At 36.8% G+C, this 22,500-nt stretch overlaps 3 protein-coding genes across 3 annotated transcripts in view; 2 read left to right on the forward strand and 1 right to left on the reverse strand.

The window, feature by feature from the left end:
* The window catches only part of LOC137656900 (uncharacterized), a 297,621-nt gene that overhangs the window by 78,982 nt on the left and 196,139 nt on the right, over positions 1–22,500 (reverse strand).
* On the forward strand, positions 14,120–17,014 carry LOC137656553 (uncharacterized). Its single transcript, XM_068390723.1, has one exon. It carries the CDS (start codon positions 14,120–14,122, stop codon positions 17,012–17,014), a length of 2,895 nt encoding a protein of 964 aa, XP_068246824.1.
* LOC137656554 (uncharacterized) lies at positions 17,180–19,588 on the forward strand. Its single transcript, XM_068390724.1, has one exon. The coding sequence runs from the start codon at positions 17,180–17,182 to the stop codon at positions 19,586–19,588; it is 2,409 nt and encodes an 802-aa protein (XP_068246825.1).

The following is a 22,500-nucleotide window of genomic DNA, read 5'->3' on the forward strand; positions in this document are numbered from 1 at the left end:
GACTGCATAATCTTTTGTTCTGCATTTTCTATCTTACATTTTATTTCCCTCATTTTCCACACATTTTTTTCTTTTGCAATATTTTTCTTCCACTTTTTAATTTTCTGAAATAAGATCCTTCTGTCTCTTGGTATGCACGTCTTTTGTTTATTGTTTTTTTTTCGGTACATATTTTTCAACAATTTTCTCCAGTATTTTGTACAGTATATCCGTATTTACCTGTATATTATCACTTATAAATACATTTTTCCATTCTTTACTCAGTTCTTCATTTATTTCTGACCATTTTATATTCTTACTGTAAAAGTTATATTTTCCATATCCTTCCCAAAGTTTTGTGCTTTTATTAATTCTGTGATCACTTGCTTTGGAATGAACTATCAATTCTATGACATTGTGGTCTGAAATTCCCGTGTTATACACTGTTATTTCTTTAACATAATTCACCTCATTCACAAATACTAGATCTAGGACATTTTCCTTTCTTGTTGGAATGTGGTTTATTTGTTGCATATTATGTTCTAATAGCATATCTTGAAGCTTTTCAAATTGCCTCTTATCTTCTGCGCTACTATTACTCTCTTTTTTATATGTATACATACAACCACTTTCTTCTATCCGTTCTTTCCAATCCACGAAAGGAAAGTTAAAATCTCCGGATAGGAGTATATTCCAGTCTTTATGGTTTCTACATATATCATCTATTTTTTCTATTATTATGTCAAACTCCTTAGTATTTGGGGGTCTGTAAACTACAATATTCACTAGTTTTTCAAATTCAAATTCTACCGCAATCAATTCACATTCTGTGTTGCTGTATTTTTCACAGACTTTTCCTTGATTTATGTCTCTTCCATATATTGCGGTTCCCCCTTGATTCCTATTTTTTCTGTCTGATCTATAAGTTTAGAAACCCTTTATCTGGTCATCACTGCCAGTCTCTTGGGAATACCATGTTTCACTTATATTTAATATATCTATTTTTTCAATTTGGGTTAGTTCTTCTAGGAACTCTATTTTCCTTTTAGAGTTACTCGTGACTAAACCCTGTGCATTCATCACTATTATGGTTTGTGTCTCATTTCCATTATTTAATATTGGTAATAATATGGATTCTCCCATGCTTCCTTCCTGTTCTGATATGATGTTCTTTTCTTCATTTCTCGGAATTCTGCCATTAAAAAATCCAACTTTTCCATAATATTTGTTCTTTCGCCTTCATACTTATTTTTGTGTGTAAACCTGCAATTATCTCCATATCTGCACCAACCCCTGGCATTATATATGCATTCTTGGTAGTTGGGCTCTATTTGTGGAGCTTTAGGTTGAAAGGCCTTTTTTGGTGCATAGTGCGGTATATACGCGGTCTGCTTTTTTGTTTCTTTTTTTGTTTCATTTTTGTTTTTCTTTTCAGTTTGCTGAGTTTTCTTACTCTCATTCATAGTTGCAGGATGCATATATCGACATTTTTTGTTGAAACTGCATCCTTTTCCTTCTTTTAGGGTTCTGCATATTTTTGGATGGAGATCTCTGCATTCGTCTCCATATCCGTCTAAATACGCACATTTACCATATATTTCATAATTATGGCATATCTTTGGATGCTTGTAGTAGCATCTTTCGCCAAATTTGCAATTCCCTCTTTTCAGCCTATTACAGACTATATCTTTCTTTTCTTTTTTTTCTTGTTCTTGCTCTTCCCTAAAAGTATGTAGGTCCGGGTAGAGTCTCTTGGGTCTATTATTTGTTTCCATCTGATAATTTATTTCTTCATAAGTATGTTGTTGGATGGCATCATAAGTTATATCAATGATTTCCTCTGCATCCTTACACATATCTTGTTCATTTTTCTCTTCTTCTTCTTCTTCTTCTTCTTCTTCTTCTTCTTCTTCTTCTTCTTCTTCTTCTTCAACTAATTGCAGCTTTAGTCTCGACTTAATTATATTTTCTATCCAGACTAAGCATGTTGAGCAGAATACCTTTGTGTCTCTATTTTTTATTTTTTGCTGTATTTCAGCACATGTGGGGTGTGTTGGAACATTACAGGCATTACATTTTCTAATCAGTTGTTGAGGATTATTAATGGAATACCATATCTTACATGTATTACACCATTTTGGCATTCTTTTTCCCAATGCATCAATCAGCATATTTACTATATTGGACTTGTTATTGTTCTTTGATGGAATGTGTTGATTGATGTAGACTTTCTTTATAAGTCTCTTTAAACACTTGGATTTTCTTTGGAATTTCTTCAATTATTTTAGTGATGTTTTCCGCAGATTTGTTCCAGTCTAGAGAGAGAGAGAGAGAGAGAGAGAGAGAGAGAGAGAGAGAGAGACAGAGAGAGAAACGTAAACGATTTTGAAATTTTGTATTACACAGATAACAAAACACTTAGATTATCTTTCTTTTGTTGTTATACTTAGGGTTTCATGTTTACATCGTAAATATATTTTCATATTTTTACCGTGGTACGATAAATTGTGTTGGATGACCATTAAACGCTCGGGTTTTTTTTTTTCTTTTTTTATGTAAGATTAAAGGGAGAGAATGAAAAGAGATTGAGGTTTATATTGAATAAATAAAAAAGTAAAAAAAAAAACGAGGAAACAAGAAAGGAAAGAGCAGAGCAATGACAACTGGTGGCAGAGTTCTTTAAGAACTAAGAGAATGCCAGAAAATAGAAAGGAAAAAATAGTTTCGTAAATGAGAGAGAGAGAGAGAGAGAGAGAGAGAGAGAGAGAGAGAGAGATCATTTCTCATCAGATGAAGACTCTGGACGGGAAATCAATAGTGTGTTTGAAAGCGTATTGATAATCGAAGAATCATCACAAGAGTCTTTTCATCTCACGCCAAAAGTCTCTCTCTTGTTCACTCATCTCTGGCTTTGGCAACTTGTGCTCTCTGTCTCTCTCTCTCTCTCTCTCTCTCTCTCTCTCTCTCTCACTGCGCTGTCAATTCACTTGTCAGATCTCCATTCCAAGGCGAAGGAACTCTCTCTCTCTCTCTCTCTCTCTCTCTCTCCCCCTACTCACACACTGGCAATTCATCTGTCAGGTCTCCATATTAAGACTATGGAACTCTCTCTCTCTCTCTCTCTCTCTCTCTCTCTCCTCTTACCTTCACACGGCAATTTATATATATATATATATATATATGTATATATATATATATATATATATACATATATATATATATATATATATATACATATCGCTCTCTCTCTATAATACATAATCTTTCCAACTTGAAAATTATCCCTTTTGAATATTTATTTATCTATTTTTTTTTTTACTATTAATCAAAACATAACTAAAATGTTCGAGTTTCTTTTTTTCTGTGTATTGTTGATACGTAAAATTACATTCTACACATACTCAAACATGCAGTCAGTCTTCGACTTCTCCATCTTTTTCTCTCCCATTCTTATCAAACAAATAAACCTTTAAATCATGATCAAAGGTCTTTAAAATAATATGTTTATGGGATGATGCTGCTAGACTAACACCCTACTACATTGATGTTTAATTAGCATAAATGTCGGCGAATGAACCTCGTTCTCATATCAGGCTACGAACAGAAATATATTGTTGATTACTAATTATATAAAAAAGATGGTACCTCAGTAAAATAGATAATCATATGCTAGTAAGAGAAGAAAAAAAAGCTTATTGCATTGGAATTTCTATTTAATGACGCATTTACATAAGAACAGAAAATGTACAGGAAAAGATGAGAAGTGGGAACTAAGAAACTAAGAATTCAACTTTGGAGAGAAGAGTATTTTTTTCGGCTGAAACTTGTGAAAGAGGAGTCTTCCTGATGAGGTAAAATAAGAAACAGCCACGATGCCTCATTTATCTCTCTCTCTCTCTCTCTCTCTCTCTCTCTCTCTCTCTCTCTCTCTCTTCCTTTTATCGCCATCACCATTGAAAAAAGATATAATTATGGTACGAAATTCGAAGTTCAGTTCCCTTGAATTCTAAGAAAGGATTTTTTCTAATTGAAGAAAAGCTAATGAAACATCCCAGTGAAGTCTCTCTCTCTCTCTCTCTCTCTCTCTCTCTCTCTCTCTCTCTCTCTTTCAAATTGAAGTAAAACTGATGAAAGACCACAATGAACCCTCATCTCTCTCTCTCTCTCTCTCTCTCTCTCTCTCTCTCTCTCATCATGAGTTCCCCCGTCAATACAGTGAGACCTTGCAGCTATTTTTGGAGGTATCAGTAAAGGTCCTTTCCAATTAGAGACATGTGCAAGTATTGACAAAATATTGGAAGCTGTTTGTCATTGGATATCTCGAAAAAGAAAGAGTCACGGGAGGAGAAAGTGAAGAGAAATGAGGAAAAAAGAATTAGAGTAAGGAGGGAGAATAAGAGGAATAATGTAGGAGAGTATGATATGACGAAAACATATTTAAAGTAGAAAGTCACAGGAGGAGTAAGCGAAGAGAAAGGGCGAGAGATGATTTAGAGTAAGGAGGCAGAGAAAGAGGAGTAATATAGGAGAATATAATATGATGAAAACAGATTTAAATAAGATAGAGTCACAGAAGGAGACAGTGAAAAGAAAGGGCAAGAGATGAGTTAGAGTAAGGAGACAGAAGAAGAGTAATGTAGGAGAATATTTGTTATAATGGAAAAGATATATAATGGAGGAAAGCAGTCACTGGAGTAAGGAAAAAAAAGAGAAAGGGCGTAAGAAGAATTACAGTAAGGAGGCAGAAGAAGACGAGTAATGTGGAGAATATATATAATGATGAAAAGAAATTGAAGGGTGAAAAGTATTAGATCAATGAGGAAGAAAAAGAAGTGAGTTGATGAGGAAGAAAACAGATGGAGAAGTCCAGAAGAAAACTGTGGGAGAATAGGAATGGTAAGAAAATGTGTGGAATAATGAGGAAGAAGAAGAAGAAGAAAAAAAACAGTAATTAAGAGAAATATAAAAGGAGATTTTAGATTTTGAGTTATAAGGGATGAAAAAATATTTAGAATTCCAGAATGAACAAAACGTCGACAGGAGATATCGATTTATTGATTGAATTAAGCAGAACGGCGTCACTCAACAGTGGTAATTGAATACCGAAATGAATCATTTTGTATAAACTGATCTAATATCTTCAAAAGCAAATAAAGAAATTCATCAAATATTCAATAAGTATTAAAAAACAGTTGTAAAAGCTATATATATATATATATATATATATATATATATATCAAACAGGATTTTTTCTGAGACAGAACTATGATAATTGACCATTTCCTTTACCTATTAACCGAGGTAATCTTATCTTCATCTACCGGCCAGATAATGGGATAATTCAATTTACTTAGTTTAGGGTCGAAACTTCGCCATCCATTTAATGGTGGGCAGAGCAATTAGATTTACCGTGGCTGATTGAGATATCAGAAGGAAAAACCAAAACGCACAGCATGAATTATTTAGAGTAAAAAGATGTAAACGCCTATTACTTTATTTGCACCTTAAATGAGAAAGATTCTTTGTTGAAGATTATGAAAAATTCCATATTAAGGAAATATTTCAATTAAGGAATGGTAAATTTTTCAATAAGTGAAACGTAAACACCTAATTTTTGCCCGTTAAAGATTGAAAAGGATTCCATATCCTTTGAGTCTTAGAATTAATTGGTATAGGATGATGGAAATCATTATATTGAAAGGGAAACCATTTGTAAACGTTTGCCATAAACATGGTCGCCTTAGCTCATTCAATGACAAAATTAATTTCGAACTAAGTAGTACATTCATTATCATATTCAAACTTACATTTATGTGGTGTTAGTAAATAAAGGAAGCATTTTGAAATTCAAGATTAATAACTAAAAAGATCAAGGGATATTGGAAGACTCCTGAACTCCATCTTTCCCATTGAAGAGGAAAGCATCACTTTAGTTTAGATTTCTTACTTGAGTCACACTGATTGTGATTCATCCTTTCCTGTCAAACGAAGCCCACGCACAATATCCAGACCCAGTCCCTTTAAACAGCATACTATCTCTCTCTCTCTCTCTCTCTCTCTCTCTCTCTCTCTCTCTCTCTCTCTCTTCATGAATACAGACTCATATGCATACATATTTTCATCATCAAGCTTTTATCTTAACAGTTGGGAACTACCGAGAAAAGTAGTAATAAATATTCACTACTATATTGATCCTTCAGGTAGTGAATCATAAATCTACATTTTATGGCCTACGTTATCGGCACGCACACACATACACACGCATACAAAACACAAACACATACAAGCATACACACACACACACACACACACACATATATATATATATATATATATAACACCATACTCAGGAAAGCTGTAATAGTAAGGATCAGCCATACTACGCTAGTTTTCTGAGAACGAACATAAATAAAAGTCTCCCACTATTTCCAATCCACTGTGACCAGAGGGGTGATAAAAATGGCCAAAACCTAGAGAGAACTAATGACATTTCTGAGGCCTTTGACCTGCAGTATACTACTGTAGAATTGACTGGATTGGTTGTTGTTGTTGTCGTGTGTGGATATATATATATAAATATATATATATATATATATATATAAATATATATATATATATATATATATGCACACACACCCATATATATATATATATATATATGTATGTATATATATATATATATATATATAAATTTATATATATATATATATATATATATGTATATATATATACCATGATCAAACGCAGACTCTCCCCACCATCATACAATCCCAAAATCTATTAAGGCTTCGCAATAAAACATGCAAAATCTTGCAGCATTGAAAATTCTCCAACAAAACCTTCAGATTAAACACTTTCAATATGCTTTGCATATATTGCTTGCTACGAAGAGCAGTTGAATTTTGAGTTCTGTGATCAAATACAACTACGAGCTTGAGAGAGAGAGAGAGAGAGAGAGAGAGAGAGAGAGAGAGAGAGAGAGATCGGAAAACTCCGGGATGAATCCTCCGATTCAATTGGATTTGGATGCATCATTAACCAGGGGTTTGTTGGCGAAGACTCCGAGTGCTCTGAAAACTATGCCCCGATGTAAATGGGGTCGAGAGAGAGAGAGAGAGAGAGAGAGAGAGAGTATATTTTTCTCTGATAATATTGAATTACTTTACTTAAGGGTTACCAGTAACATGAATGTAGTTGCAACCAGGATTAGTTTTATTAAAGCAGAGAGAGAGAGAGAGAGAGAGAGAGAGAGAGAGAGAGAGAGAGAGAGAGTACGTTTTCAACGGATAATATTGAATTGCTTTACATAAGGGTCACCGGTAACAGGGAAGTAGTTGCTCCCAGGATTAGTTTTATTAAAAGAGAGAGAGAGAGAGAGAGAGAGAGAGAGAGAGAGAGAGAAACTAATTGCTTTACATAAGGGTTACCGGTATCATGGAAGTAGTTGCTCCCAAGATTAGTTTTATTAAAGAGAGAGAGAGAGAGAGAGAGAGAGAGAGAGAGAGAGAGAGACGTTTTCAACGGATAATATTGAATTGCTTTACATAAGCGTTATCGGTAACGCAGGATTCTATACGCCCAGGGGCTCCAACCGGGAAAATAGCCCAGTGAGGAAAGGAAAAAAGAAATAAGAAATGTCATAAGAACAGTAACAACATTAAAATAAATATCTCCTACATAAACTATAAAGACTAGGAAAATAAGAGGAAGAGAAATAATTTAGGATAGTATGCCCAAGTGTACCCTCAAGAAAGAGAACTCTAACCCAAGACAGTGGAAGACCATGGTACAGATGATATGGCACTATCCAAGACTCAAGTACAATGGTTTGATTCTGGAGTGTCCTTCTCCTAGAAGAACTGCTTACCATAGCTAAAGAGAAGAGGAAACTGGCCACTGAACACTTACAGTGCAGTAATCCCTTAGGTGAAAAATAATTATTTGTTAAAATCAGTGTTGGCCGCTGTATGAGGACAAAGGAGAATATGTAAAGAATAGGCCTGACTATTCGGTGTGTTTATGTGTTTATGTGTGTGTGTGTGTGTGTGTGTGTGTGAAGGCAAAGGGAAAATAAACCGTAACCAGAGAGAAGGATCCAATGTAGTACTGTCTGGCCAGTCAAAAGACCCCATAATTCTCTAGCGGTAGTATCTCAATGGGTGGCTGGTGCTCTAGCCAACCTACTACCTGAGAGAGAGAGAGAGAGAGAGAGAGAGAGAGAGAGAGAGATAAGATTTAGTACTTTATGCCAAATGCTACATATTTTTGTCGAGTAATTTTCATTTGTTTTTGCTTCAAGCAAAACAAGGTACTGTACAAGGCATGAACCCAATTCATTCCTGAATACTGCGTATCGACTATGCAGAACTGACAACGTTAGAGATATATTGACCTTAATAAAAATAACAATTATTAACAATACGGTAATGGGATCGTATGTTCTCTAATCACGTATTTGCGGACAATAGGGAGGAGTATAATAATACGAAAATGTAATCCGTGTAATTAATGTAAACGAATTGAGTCACTCTGTGTTCACAATGCCTCGACCAGCAGGGCTTAAGGGTGCTTAATAAAGAGCCCTTGTTCCATTGTAAGACTGCTAATTAAGTCACCATAAACTGACAGTGATGTTTCATAATGGCAGAGAGGGTAAGGGGAGTTTCTAATGAACAGAAATTACCATAGGATTAAATTCCTAAAACCTAACTGATCTTCAGAAGGGTAAACACGTTAAGACTAAGCTTAAATTGCAAGTATTTTATGCCTCATACTGATATTAATGGTTGATGTTATAATTAAAGTTCATTAGATTACATCTGTTTGGAATTGGGGTTGAAAGTATATCATTTTAAATTTTACAGTTCGGTAGACGGACTTTCCCCATACAGACAATGATTTAGATACAAATTGTGGTAGAAAATAATGTTATTTTGTAATAAATGTGCCATAACTAGTTATTCCAATGGGTTTAATCACAGATGCCTGTATAATATTAATCAGATTGGTCATGGTCGAGTCTTTGGAATTTAGTGTTTTCTCCGCACTAAAATCTCAGTTAGCATAAAGCATCTTTATGTAACACAAATTAATCATCATTTTGGCTTAATCATATGTCTGATACTTTTTACTGTTTCCCAGAAAATCTAAAGTAAACGGGAAATACACACACACACATACACACACACACACACACACACACATATATATATATATATATATATATGTGTGTGTGTGTGTGTATGTGTGTGTGGGAATCATGAGGATCATCTCTTATGTGTTTTGAATTTATAATGGCAAATAAATGTCTGAAATTATTAAAGGTTTCTACAAGAGTAGTACAGGGAAGGGTCATGAAATTGTGATGTCTTACAGCGTTAGCCTAGATACCAAATGTATTTGCCTACGTACATTACCTATGCCCCCTCTCTTCTACATATAGGACCAGCTGGTATAAGAAAACGGTTACCGGTGACCAAGAGAGATGATCTATAGGGGTTACTCGTAAACTCCTATTCCCAGCACGCTAGTTAGTTGCAATTTCTTATGAGTTCTCTCAATTGCGGAGTGCTGCCTGAACTCAAATATTTTGAATCACCCACAATACCTCTTAACAACTGTTGTATCCGGACCCCAATCTTATTCTGGCAGTGTTGTGATTTGGTCTCAAACACAAAATGAATGAATAGATAAATACATAAACATGATAACAGATATTTTTATTTTCTTTTTGATAGACTTTTTTTTCATAGAATTCTTTGACAGTACTTATGGATTCCCACTTTCTCGTATTAGGATTACTGATTGGTAATTAATTAATATGTAAATGGCATCAGACTTTCAGGATACCAAGCCAATGTTTCCAAAATCAAATAAAATCGAAATAACATCAAATAAAAGCCAGTTTGTTAATAATTTGCTTAATACTAAACTTGTAATCAGGTTCTTATTAACTATATACCAATTGAGTTTATTAAAAGAAGAAAAAAAAACATGCTCAATTTATAAGAATTCTGTTGATGATTTGCTGAATACCAATCGAATTTATTCATGAATTTAAGATAACAATCTTATATGTTATTAACACCGGATATCAACTAGTTTTGAAAATAACTTAATCTTTGGGCTCAGGCCATGTCGTCCTGATGGAAGTTCCTAAAGGGTAGCTTCCTAGGGTATATTTGACTACAGTGATATTCCCAGAGAATTTTACCTTAAGGTATCCATAATTCTAACTCCTGGAGCGAATATCCCTAATTAAATCTAACAGGGATATCGCATAATATCAGAGGACGTATTCTTGACACGTCACATAGCTATCTTCACCCCGAACAGTATTAATGCTTTGAGGGTTTACATTGACAAGAATCTGAAACGGGAATGAAAAGAGAGCCGTTCCCAAGGAATCTCTCCAATTCCGTTTCCAGTGTGTATCTGACGAAGGTGGCAGCGCCATCTCCATTCCTTTTCGTGTAGCTCTACTACTCGGTGTGGTTCTAGAGAGCGAAGTGAGAGTGAGATGCTTGAATCGACAAGGGTCGGGATCACCTCGGATCAACCAAGTGATGTTGGCCATACTCCGTTTGGCGGAAAGAGAGAAATGGCACCTGTCAGCAGTTCACATTCAATCGGTCCGCAACGTGACAGCGGACGCTTTATCCAGGTTCACACCGATAGAGTAAGAATGGTCCCTAGACGCAGGATCGTTCTCCCTCAGCTTGAGCCAAGTCCCGGAACTGCAGATAGACCTCTTTGCGACGAAAGACAACAAGTAGAATGTGTCCCCGTACGAGGATACGCTAGCGGAAGCACTGGACACTATGTCCCTAGACTGCAACAGATGGTCCAGGATTTACCTGTTCCCTCTGCACAACCTCCTTTGAAGATCCTCAATATGAGATCCTTCAAAAGGAAGGCGGCAATAGTGGCCCACAAGTGGCCAATCAGCATTTAGTTCCCTCTGGCATTAGAGCTACGACTGAAGTTTGTACCGCTACCGGATCCAATCCTGACTCAGCGAGTAGGTGTTGTTTGTCAAGACGAAGAAACCAAAAAGAATTCTTGATTGACTTCTGTTTATTTTCTTTATTCACCTTCATGAGTAAGGATTAGCAGCCAACACATTATCAACGTGCAAGTTTGCCTTGACAAGACTGATACTATATAACTTTCAGGTCGACCTTTCTAAGGACAATTTTTAATTAAAATTCCTAAGGTCGGTGCTAAGCTTACACCTTCAGCGCCTCTAAGTTCCATTTCATGGGCACTAGATAAGGTTCATCATTTGCATTAATTCTGAATAATGAGGAGTGCGCTTTGAAGGATTTAACTCAAAAAATTATGTTTTTGTTTGCACTCGCTTCGGGGGCTAGAGTTAATGTAATAGTGGCTCTCTTGAGAGGGGAAGGCCACGTCCAGTTCTTGAAAGGAGATCTGAATCTGTTTCCAGACCCAACGTTTCTTGCCAGGAACAAGCTACCCACCAACAGGTGGGGTCCCTAGAGAATCTGCCCTCTGAAGGAAGATGCATCTCTATGTCCAGTGGAGTGCCTAAAGGTCTATCTTCATAGAACTTCAGACTTTAAGGGAGGACAGCTGTTCAAAGGAGAAACCTCGGGTTCAAATTTTATCTCTGAAACAACTAAGGGCGAAACTCACCTATGTTATTCGCAAAGCGGATCCAGACAGTACACCCGCAAGTCATGATCCGAGCAAAGTTGCCTCTTCCATAAAATTTCTTTAATTATATGGACTTTGAACATCTTCGTTCGTACACCGGTTGGTAGTCTTCCAAGATGTTCTTTATGCACTATGCGAAGCAAGTGGAGCAACTCAAGAGGTCTGTGGTAACAGCAGGTAGAATTCTTAAACCTTCTGTTTAAATCTGCGAGGAACAGTGTAATTAATTTGGGACGATTAATTAAGAGGGTGGGTGTGAAGAATTCTTCTCACAACAATTTAATATAATGTTTTGTGTATTCCTCTGTATAACTATAATCTACCTCTTAGCGTAAGGTTGTTATTATTGCATGCTTTTTAAGAATTATTGGCTGATTATTATTGGGAAGTGTCGTTTATAAGGTAAATGACAAACGAAATTATGTTATTGCAGTTGTCTTTATTCATGAGACCAAAATTTGCATGTTTTCATATTTTGTAGAAATATGTTCGTTCTTTTGCATGTTATGATAAGAGTTAAAAGAACCACATCTAACTCGAGAATGACACTCTTACATTAATTTGTCTATTTGTGTGTACTACTATGATTTTAGTATGTAGTATTTGAAGTGCGATCAAGCACAGTGAAATGGTTTTACACAACAGTAACGTTCAGATACAGTAATTGAATTCATATGTTGTACTATGTGCCGTAGTAGTTGAGAACGTAATAATACCTTGATTAATGCCTCTCCATTAGAGGATTAGGAGAGTAGAACTTGTAAGTGTAATATCTTGTTTTGCCTTGCCCCAGAGTACCCATTAGGAGAGGTCAAGGGTCAGAAGACCAACAAGGATGATTTGTTCGCACATTTAGATCACCCTTTTTACGCCCCTGCTTAGGTGTGTGTGCGTATGTATGTGCACTATATGGTTATGACGTTGATCATGATTGAATTTGTCACACACCACCAACCAGTTAATTATGTTTAAAGAATATGTTTGAAATTGCACACTATGTGTCTTGAATTTATTTTTGACATCAATCTTTGAATTTACTAAAAGGTTTTTTGTGTTAATGTAAATCTTGTAAGCAGTCTTGTATCTATTGTAATTGTATAACTTGTCTCTTTTCCTCGTATAAAACACGAATGCACGACGAAGGAGACAGCTTTTGCTCATGAGCCTCAGGGCTCAAACTTGAGCCGATCTGTTATCGTGTTGTCGAGGTGGTGGTTGTGTGTGTGTGTGTATAAGATCGTAAGTAGTGATCTACTCTTACTTTTGGGACTTGTCGTAATTTTGTGAAGTGCCATTGACTTGTAAACCCCCTTGAGTTTGTCTTTGCTTAATCACGCATTTATGTTCAATTTTTAGTTATTAAACTAATTGACTGTAAAGTAACAAGTGCGTTTCGATATCCTTTATTGATTTATGGTTTAATGTACAGTTGGTAATTAAGAATTGATCTGATACTTATTTAACATCAAGGTGTTCATATTAAGAATTTGTACTTATAGAAAACGAGACTACAACTGCGGTCCTCTAAGGTCGGAAAGTCTACCCGTGAGTACTCGCGATAGAGAGAGAGGGAAAAGTAAAAACTTGTGTCTCGTTGTACTTTGTTGAAACTTATGATTTGAGTTCCTGTTAACAATGACAGCTCAGTAAGTGAAAGGACTTAGTGTAGTCCTATTGTTAAGAGTTATATGACTGTGGTGCTTTTGAATATCGGTTACACTAATAATTAAGTTTATTGGAGAGAGAAATCTCTCGTTATTCCTGAGAAGCCGTAAAGGGAATAGTGACAGTTGTTACGAAAAGACATTTGTGGCGGCTTTTGAGTCAGTAACAACTTTAAGTATACAGTCCACTTTTTATCCATCATATTTTTCACCACACTTTTTTTTTCCCTTTTTTGGTCCTTCGAACCGGATGATTTCACGCAGATTAATTACGCTGAATTACGCGTGTAAGGATCAATGTAAGATTATTAGTTACCGATGTTTTTAGTACTCAGAATACTGAACACATAATTTTGATTTTTGTAATTTAGAATCAGATCGATCTTTATCAGACTTGTTTGACGAATCTTTTAAGCATTTGTCCCCTTATGAAGAGTTTATTTTGGCACATAGTTTTCTGAGTTACCACACACACACCTACACGACATCCCGAAATAACAGGTCGGCAACCAGGTGAGTGTCATTCTCATTTTGTTTTGAAGTAGATGTGGTTCATGTCACAAGAAAGTGCTCAGGTGTAACGAGACGACGGGTAATTTTTCCGTCTCATTGCAAATTGAATTTTTTATGAATTCTCAATTATTTTTGTAGAACTTAGTTGTTGACTTTAGTGTTTGCCTTTGTGCGTTTATGTAGCAAGCAGTGTTGTCTACTCTGACGTTTTGAAGATTTACCTTGTCATTATTGACATTATTATTGAGTTTTGTAAGTGATTTTGAATTGAATATTTTATCACGATGTCTGCAGACGATTGTAGTCACGCATTCATTTTGTATGATAATGCTATAAGACAAGTTGAACGACTTTTGAGTGAGGTACCAAATTTCGGACAGTCTTCTACTAAGAGCATACAGCTACAGGTAGCGGCACTTAACGAAGCTTCCTATGTGTTACAGTCAACCGCTAATGAATACTATAAAGAGATTAACGGACAGGTTTTAATGGACACTGTAGCCAGAACTGAGAATTTCCTCACTTGCGCTCGACACTCAGCAGTTGAACTTACCAATAGGGAAGAGGAGCCTCCTCCTGTTATTCCACAACCAGCGATGCCTAAAATTCCTATACCTGAGTTCGACGGAAAGGTTGAACAATGGCTTCCCTTTTGGACTATCTTTAAAGCAGTTGTTCATGATAGGAAAGATATGAACGATGTCGTAAAGTTTACTATGCTAAATGGTTATCTTAGAGGTAGGGCACGTGAAGCCATTGCGGGTTTAGCTATAACTCCGGCTAATTATGCCGTGGCATTAGACCAACTTCAAGACCGTTTTTCCAATGCTGCGAAATTAGAACAGAGTTTAAGGAGACGGTTGTTGGATTTACCACGTCCGCAACATGACGCAGATCAGCTGACCGATTTCCTTAATGCATGGAATAATGTCTCTCAACAGTTAGTAACTTTAACAGGTCAACCCGGTGGTGGTCCTTATGAGAAGGAAATTGTAATCCGTTGCTTATCAGCCAAAACCAAGAAATACTTGTATCATACGTATCGTAGTAACATTCTTAGTATTGATGAAGTGAGAGACGGTATCAAAATGTTAATAGCGATTCTAGGTGGAGATGAGACGTGTGATCCTCCCTCAGGGTCATCAAATTCTGTTAAGGGCAGCCCTTATCGCAACAAAGGTCCGAAAAACGAACATAAGACTCATTCGCCTAATGGTGCTTTTAGAACCAATGTACAAGCCACTCCTAAGAAACACACTTTGTGTTGTTTTTGTCAAGGCGAACACAGCGGCAAGCTCTGTACGAAATATGCCACTTTAGATTCTAGAAGAGCGCGCATTTATGAACTGCAATTATGTTTTGGTTGTTTGAGAAAGGGTCATCGTTCATTTGAGTGTACTAGTAGGTCCAATTGTTTTAAATGTAACGGTAAACATCATACGTTCTTATGTGTCAGATTGATGCCTAATCCTACGAGTGTTAACGTAAATTCGTCTAGGAAACAATCGGGAACTAGATCAGATCCTAGTAGAGTGGATAATAACTCTGAAGTAACTGTTCAATCACAAACTAGTTCGAACACTACTCAGCAAGCGGCTACCACTAGTAATCAAGGTAATCCTCAGAATAATGCTAATAGTAATCGAGTAACTGCTAACAGTATTGTATCCCTTCGACCGACAGCATTACCCACAGCAACATTTCATTTGACTAATGGAGAGAATCAACTCTCGGTTCGAGCATTTCTAGACAGCGGATCCCAAAGAACATTTATTAATCCAGAGGTTGTTGAGCAATTGAACTTAGTACCGATAAAACGAGTGGGACTAACATTAATTCCATTTGGAGATAAGGTTGAAACTAAACTGTTTGATGTAGTACGAGTAAAGGTTCAAACGGGTACTAAACGTATTAAGTTAAATGCAGTTGTTTGTGATCATGTTAATACTTCCATATATACCCCTGGACTACATAAAGTATATCTGCGATTGCAAGAACGAGGTGTTAAATTAGCAGATAGGGATATTGAATCAGATACTCTAAGTGACATAGGATTGATTATTGGTGCTGATTATTATAATGCATTTGTATATTGTCAATCCAGTTATGATGATATAGGTGTGATTAATAGTACTGCTGGTGCTGTTATTTTTGGTCCCATGCCAAAATGGGCATGTAATGTTATCAGTGTTGAATCAAGTATAAAATCTTTAATAAGTACGCAGAGCATAGTTTGTTCAAAAATCTCTGCACCTGTGAATCCCCTTGATGACGATATTTCTAGATTATGGTCATTAGATGCAATTGGCATTGGTGATGATGCACGTACTTATAGCGATCAAGCAACGATCGAACATTTCAGTGAGACTATTGTGAAGGATGGTAACAAATATACTGTTGATTTGCCATTTAGGAATGATGCCAGGCCCCCTACAGGTTATAGGAAGGCATTGGGTCAATTGTATTCACTTAAGAAAGCTTTTCAGTCTAAACCAGAATTGTTTGATCAATATCAATCCGTTTTAGACGAGTATGTCAAGTTAGGATTTATTGAGGAAATAGAAGTTGAGGATGACTCTTTTCATCCAATTGATGGCATTAACCATTATTTACCTCACCATCCAGTTTTTAAGGAATCTGCTACGACTCCGATTAGGATAGTTTTTAATGCAAGCAGTAAGGAGTCACAACAAGCCAAGTCCCTTAATGATTGTTTGCATGCTGGACCTAATCTGGCAATGAAACTGACGGATATGCTAGTAGAATTTCGTCAGAATAAATATGCAGTAGTAGCGGACATAAGTAAGGCTTTCCTTAGAATAGGAATTAATGAAAGCCACAGGGATTTCACAAGATTCTTATGGTTTGCTGATAGAGAGTTTAAGCATGTTAAGAATTTTAGATTTAAGGTCTTATTGTTTGGAGCTACTTGCTCACCCTTTTTGCTGAATCAGACAATACAGCACCATTTGAAGAATCACTCAGATCCCATCGCAAGTTCAGTAATGAAGTCCTTTTATGTGGATAACTTCATGAAAACTTATGAGAATTGTGATGATTTAGAACTCGAGAGTCATAAAGTAAATCAAATTATGTTGGGAGCCAATATGCCCTTGGGGGAATGGGCAAGTAATTTGAGCTCATTTAATGATAGACATACACCTGATACTGTGGATTAGAACGCAGTAAAACTACTTGGTCTCCTGTGGGACACCAGTGATGATTCATTAAGAGTAAAAGTCCCCATTCAGATTGTTACCTATCTCAGTAATTTGGGAAATATTTGTACCTTGACGAAGAGAAAGGTTGTGTCTCTCCTTTCAACCATCTTTGATCCTTTAGGAATGTTAAATCCTGTGACAATTAAGGGGAAACTATTTGTAAAGAAGTTATGGGAACTAAAAACTACTTGGGATGGCGATCTGAGGATTGATTTGAAGAAGGAGTTTGACGAATTATTAGGCCAACTCAAAACCACTGAGGAGATCAGAGTCTCTAGATCTTGCTTTGAGGAAGGAAGTTTTAACTTGCATGTGTTTGTTGATGCCTCTCAGGTGGCTTATGGTGCCTGCGCATATGTTGTTAGCAGTAAACAAACGAGTCATTTGCTAATTAGCAAGTCTCGAGTGGCCCCGAGCCCTCCGCTCACTATTCCCCGCCAAGAATTACTTGCTTTAACTGTAGGCACACGCCTAGCTGTTCATTTGTTAGAGATTTTTGGGGATAAGATTTCAGATTGTACTGTTTGGAGTGATTCCAAGGTTGCTTTGAGTTGGGTGTTTTATGAAAGGTCCAAGGAAGTCTTTGTAATTAATAGAGTAAAGGTAATCAAGGACTTGAAATCCAATTATAACATCAGACTGTTTTATGTATGTACCGAGGAAAATCCTGCTGATTTGGTTACACGAGGTATTTCAATGTCTCTTTTGGGTAAGTCAGTTTTGTGGTTTCATGGTCCCACCTGGATCATTGACCAAAATAAATTCCCAGAACAAGAAGATGTAGTTTTCAGAGAATTGGTTAACGTAAATGAAATACTAGCAGAACCAAGTTTGAGAGTTCCCGATGATGATGTGATTACGTTTAATTGTGCAGAATTCTCTTCATTGAAACATGCATTGAGAATTGTAGGCAGATTAATTAGGTTTGGAAGAAGAATATTTCCTGAGAAATTCCAGGAAAGTAATAATCTACTTGTGCTAATCAGGATTATGCAATGTCAAGCATTCCCAACACTGTATCATGCATTGAACAATGGGTTACAAGAACATCCTAGTGTTCCCTCTGAGTTAAGGAATCTTATCAGACAGTTAGGTCTTTATGTAGATGAAAGTGGTGTCATTAGGTGTCAAGGAAGAATTCAAAATGCAGATTTGACAGTATCTGCTAAACATCCAGTGTATGTCGCCAGTCGACACCCCTTATGGCCACTTATAGTGATACATTACCACGTACTTAACCTACACTGCAACACAAATACATTAGTAATCATTCTACGACAGCAGTTCTGGGCAGGGAAAATTTGCCAATCCGTGAAGAAGATTCTGAAAGCATGTCTTCTGTGTAAGAAGGTGCAGAATCAACCCCTAAGTGTACCAGGATTTCCCCCCTTACCACCAGAGCGAGTAAAACATGCAGTGCCATTTTCCTGTGTTGGCGTGGACTATACAGGAAACATTAATGTATCTGAGAGTGAAGCTGAAAATGAGAAAGCGTATGTCTTGTTATTTACGTGCGCTACTTCAAGAGCAGTTGCCTTGTATGTGTGCAAGTCCATGAATGCGCAAGAATTCATTCTGGTCTTTAGGCAATTCGCAGCCAAACACGGACTTCCAAGGCTCTTAATAAGTGACAATGCACCGAACTTTGTTGCAGCCAGCAAGTTTTTGAGAGATATCAGTGAAGAGCCAGAGGTAAGGAATTACCTTACCGACAGTAATTTAGAGTGGAAATTCATTACTCCCAGAGCCCCATGGAAAGGAGGGTTCTACGAGAGACTGATCGGGGTAGTGAAAAGCTGTTTGCAAAAGGCCTTGTTTAGGAAAAGGATCTCATTCACAGAACTCAACACCATCGTAGCTGAAGCTGAAAACATCGTCAATAACAGGCCCCTAACATATGTCAATGAAGATAACGCTGATGACGCACTCACTCCTGCAAAACTCCTATACGGCAGAAATATTGCAATAGCTCCTCCTTTGAACAAACTCGTCGACTTACCTTACAATGAGAACGTCGATTTGAAGGAGAACTATGCCAAATTGTGTGAAACAATAAGGAAGTTTGAGAAATTATGGCTACACGATTATTTGTCTTCTCTTAGGGAAAGACACAGGAACGTCGAGTCTTCAATTATCTGTCCTTTAAATGTAGGAGATTTGGTTCTTATAGTTAATGAGAATTGTAAGAGACACAAGTACCCTTTAGGAATCATCAAGCAACTCCATGCAGGACCTGATGATGTTACAAGGACTGTCGAGATAAAAACAGCAAGCGGGAATTTTGTGAGACCACTGAATCATGTCATTCCACTTGAATGTAATGTGAATGAGAGAGCGACAACAGACAACCAAGAAGATGAAAGGGGTGAGGCCGAACCCCAGGACATTGGAGGTGAGTCGGAGAGTACCACGATGGATGACTTGAGAGAAGCTCCACCATTGCAGATGAGGCTTGATCGGCGGCCTAGGAGAAGAGCTGCTGTTAAAGCCGATGAACAAAGGAAACAGCTGATTCGAGATGGAGCTTTGTGAAAACCCAATGAATTTGTTGTAAGGCTCTTCCCTTTCTTTTGCGGGGGAGGGTGTGAAGAATTCTTCTCACAACAATTTAATATAATGTTTTGTGTATTCCTCTGTATAACTATAATCTACCTCTTAGCGTAAGGTTGTTATTATTGCATGCTTTTTAAGAATTATTGGCTGATTATTATTGGGAAGTGTCGTTTATAAGGTAAATGACAAACGAAATTATGTTATTGCAGTTGTCTTTATTCATGAGACCAAAATTTGCATGTTTTCATATTTTGTAGAAATATGTTCGTTCTTTTGCATGTTATGATAAGAGTTAAAAGAACCACATCTAACTCGAGAATGACACTCTTACATTAATTTGTCTATTTGTGTGTACTACTATGATTTTAGTATGTAGTATTTGAAGTGCGATCAAGCACAGTGAAATGGTTTTACACAACAGTAACGTTCAGATACAGTAATTGAATTCATATGTTGTACTATGTGCCGTAGTAGTTGAGAACGTAATAATACCTTGATTAATGCCTCTCCATTAGAGGATTAGGAGAGTAGAACTTGTAAGTGTAATATCTTGTTTTGCCTTGCCCCAGAGTACCCATTAGGAGAGGTCAAGGGTCAGAAGACCAACAAGGATGATTTGTTCGCACATTTAGATCACCCTTTTTACGCCCCTGCTTAGGTGTGTGTGCGTATGTATGTGCACTATATGGTTATGACGTTGATCATGATTGAATTTGTCACAACACCACCAACCAGTTAATTATGTTTAAAGAATATGTTTGAAATTGCACACTATGTGTCTTGAATTTATTTTTGACATCAATCTTTGAATTTACTAAAAGGTTTTTTGTGTTAATGTAAATCTTGTAAGCAGTCTTGTATCTATTGTAATTGTATAACTTGTCTCTTTTCCTCGTATAAAACACGAATGCACGACGAAGGAGACAGCTTTTGCTCATGAGCCTCAGGGCTCAAACTTGAGCCGATCTGTTATCGTGTTGTCGAGGTGGTGGTTGTGTGTGTGTGTGTATAAGATCGTAAGTAGTGATCTACTCTTACTTTTGGGACTTGTCGTAATTTTGTGAAGTGCCATTGACTTGTAAACCCCCCTTGAGTTTGTCTTTGCTTAATCACGCATTTATGTTCAATTTTTAGTTATTAAACTAATTGACTGTAAAGTAACAAGTGCGTTTCGATATCCTTTATTGATTTATGGTTTAATGTACAGTTGGTAATTAAGAATTGATCTGATACTTATTTAACATCAAGGTGTTCATATTAAGAATTTGTACTTATAGAAAACGAGACTACAACTGCGGTCCTCTAAGGTCGGAAAGTCTACCCGTGAGTACTCGCGATAGAGAGAGAGGGAAAAGTAAAAACTTGTGTCTCGTTGTACTTTGTTGAAACTTATGATTTGAGTTCCTGTTAACAATGACAGCTCAGTAAGTGAAAGGACTTAGTGTAGTCCTATTGTTAAGAGTTATATGACTGTGGTGCTTTTGAATATCGGTTACACTAATAATTAAGTTTATTGGAGAGAGAAATCTCTCGTTATTCCTGAGAAGCCGTAAAGGGAATAGTGACAGTTGTTACGAAAAGACATTTGTGGCGGCTTTTGAGTCAGTAACAACTTTAAGTATACAGTCCACTTTTTATCCATCATATTTTTCACCACAGTGAGTGTGTAGTCACAGTCTGTTACTACACGCTGAGGCGATAGGCCACTAACGTGTCCTTACGAACTGTTCCATTGACTTTGGTGAACTAAGCATAATACGGACACTTTTGCCAAGCGTTTCTTACACTAGTGTAAATAAACTGTAATAGAGACTATATCATTATTATTAATGATTCGATTGAAGTGGCAAATCTGTTTCCTGTTAAACGAAACAATATTTTCTGTTGACTGTTTCCTTTATGCTTTAACGAATATCGTCCACATTTTATAAATTTTATAAATGTTGACCTGATATGTATATTTATTAAATTCTTAATAAACTGATTCATAGTGAACCCTGCGTCTTATTCGCCCACACTCATTTTATTAGAAATGTACTGAGCATTATAATTAAAATATGGATAATTTTAACATGGAACGTCTTTTAAGATTATTCCATTCTTCAAGCAAAAATCCACTCGCCTTAACCCTTCCTTAGGAAGGGTTAACGTTGTACCCTAAGGGGTTGGTGGTAGAGATGCAAAATTTTTTCCTATACGGATACAACTGTTATCTAATAGTTTAATAAGAGTAGATACCTTGGGGATATGTCAGGAATTCATACTGACATTGGTCACTCATACAAACTTTGCTTTATGATGTATAGGGCGAGACCACTATACAAGCTTGTCATTTGGTCATCCATAGTTATTATGCACTCCTCGAGACTTTTTCCAGAGTCTAGTACGACTCTTCCCTGTAGGGGGCAGGAAGCACTAACATAGTTCATGCTTAGATGAAATGATGTATGACGGTAACATCATAGGTCTCTAGGTCTAGAATGACCAGGAAATACTTTCTTGAGGGTATGGCACTGGTTGAGAATCCACAGATACAGTAATGCTCTGGTAAACTTCCATCAGGACGACATGGCCTGAGCCCAAAAAACGGATTTTGAGCGAAGCGAAAAATCTATTTTCGGGTGAGGTAGCCATGTCGTCCTGATGGACCCACCCTTCCTTTTATTGTAAAAGGGCTTATTGACCCCTCCCTATAATACAGTATCTGTAGCACCTCGTATATCGCTACAAGGAATGGAGATGGCGCTGCCACCTTCGTCAGATACACACTGGAAACGGAATTGGAGAGATTCCTTGGGAACAGCTCTCTTTTCATTCCCGTTTCAGATTCTTGTCAATGTAACCCCTCAAAGCGCTAATACTGTTCGGGGTGAAGATTGCTATGTGACGTG

The sequence above is a fragment of the Palaemon carinicauda genome, chromosome 17 (genome assembly GCF_036898095.1).
Source record: "Palaemon carinicauda isolate YSFRI2023 chromosome 17, ASM3689809v2, whole genome shotgun sequence".
NCBI lineage: Eukaryota > Metazoa > Arthropoda > Malacostraca > Decapoda > Palaemonidae > Palaemon > Palaemon carinicauda.

Bases quoted from the DNA above. Each gene is read 5' to 3' on its own strand.
- LOC137656553 (XM_068390723.1), top strand. From the start codon at position 14,120: ATGTCTGCAGACGATTGTAGTCACGCATTCATTTTGTATGATAATGCT.
- LOC137656554 (XM_068390724.1), top strand. From the start codon at position 17,180: ATGTTAAATCCTGTGACAATTAAGGGGAAACTATTTGTAAAGAAGTTA.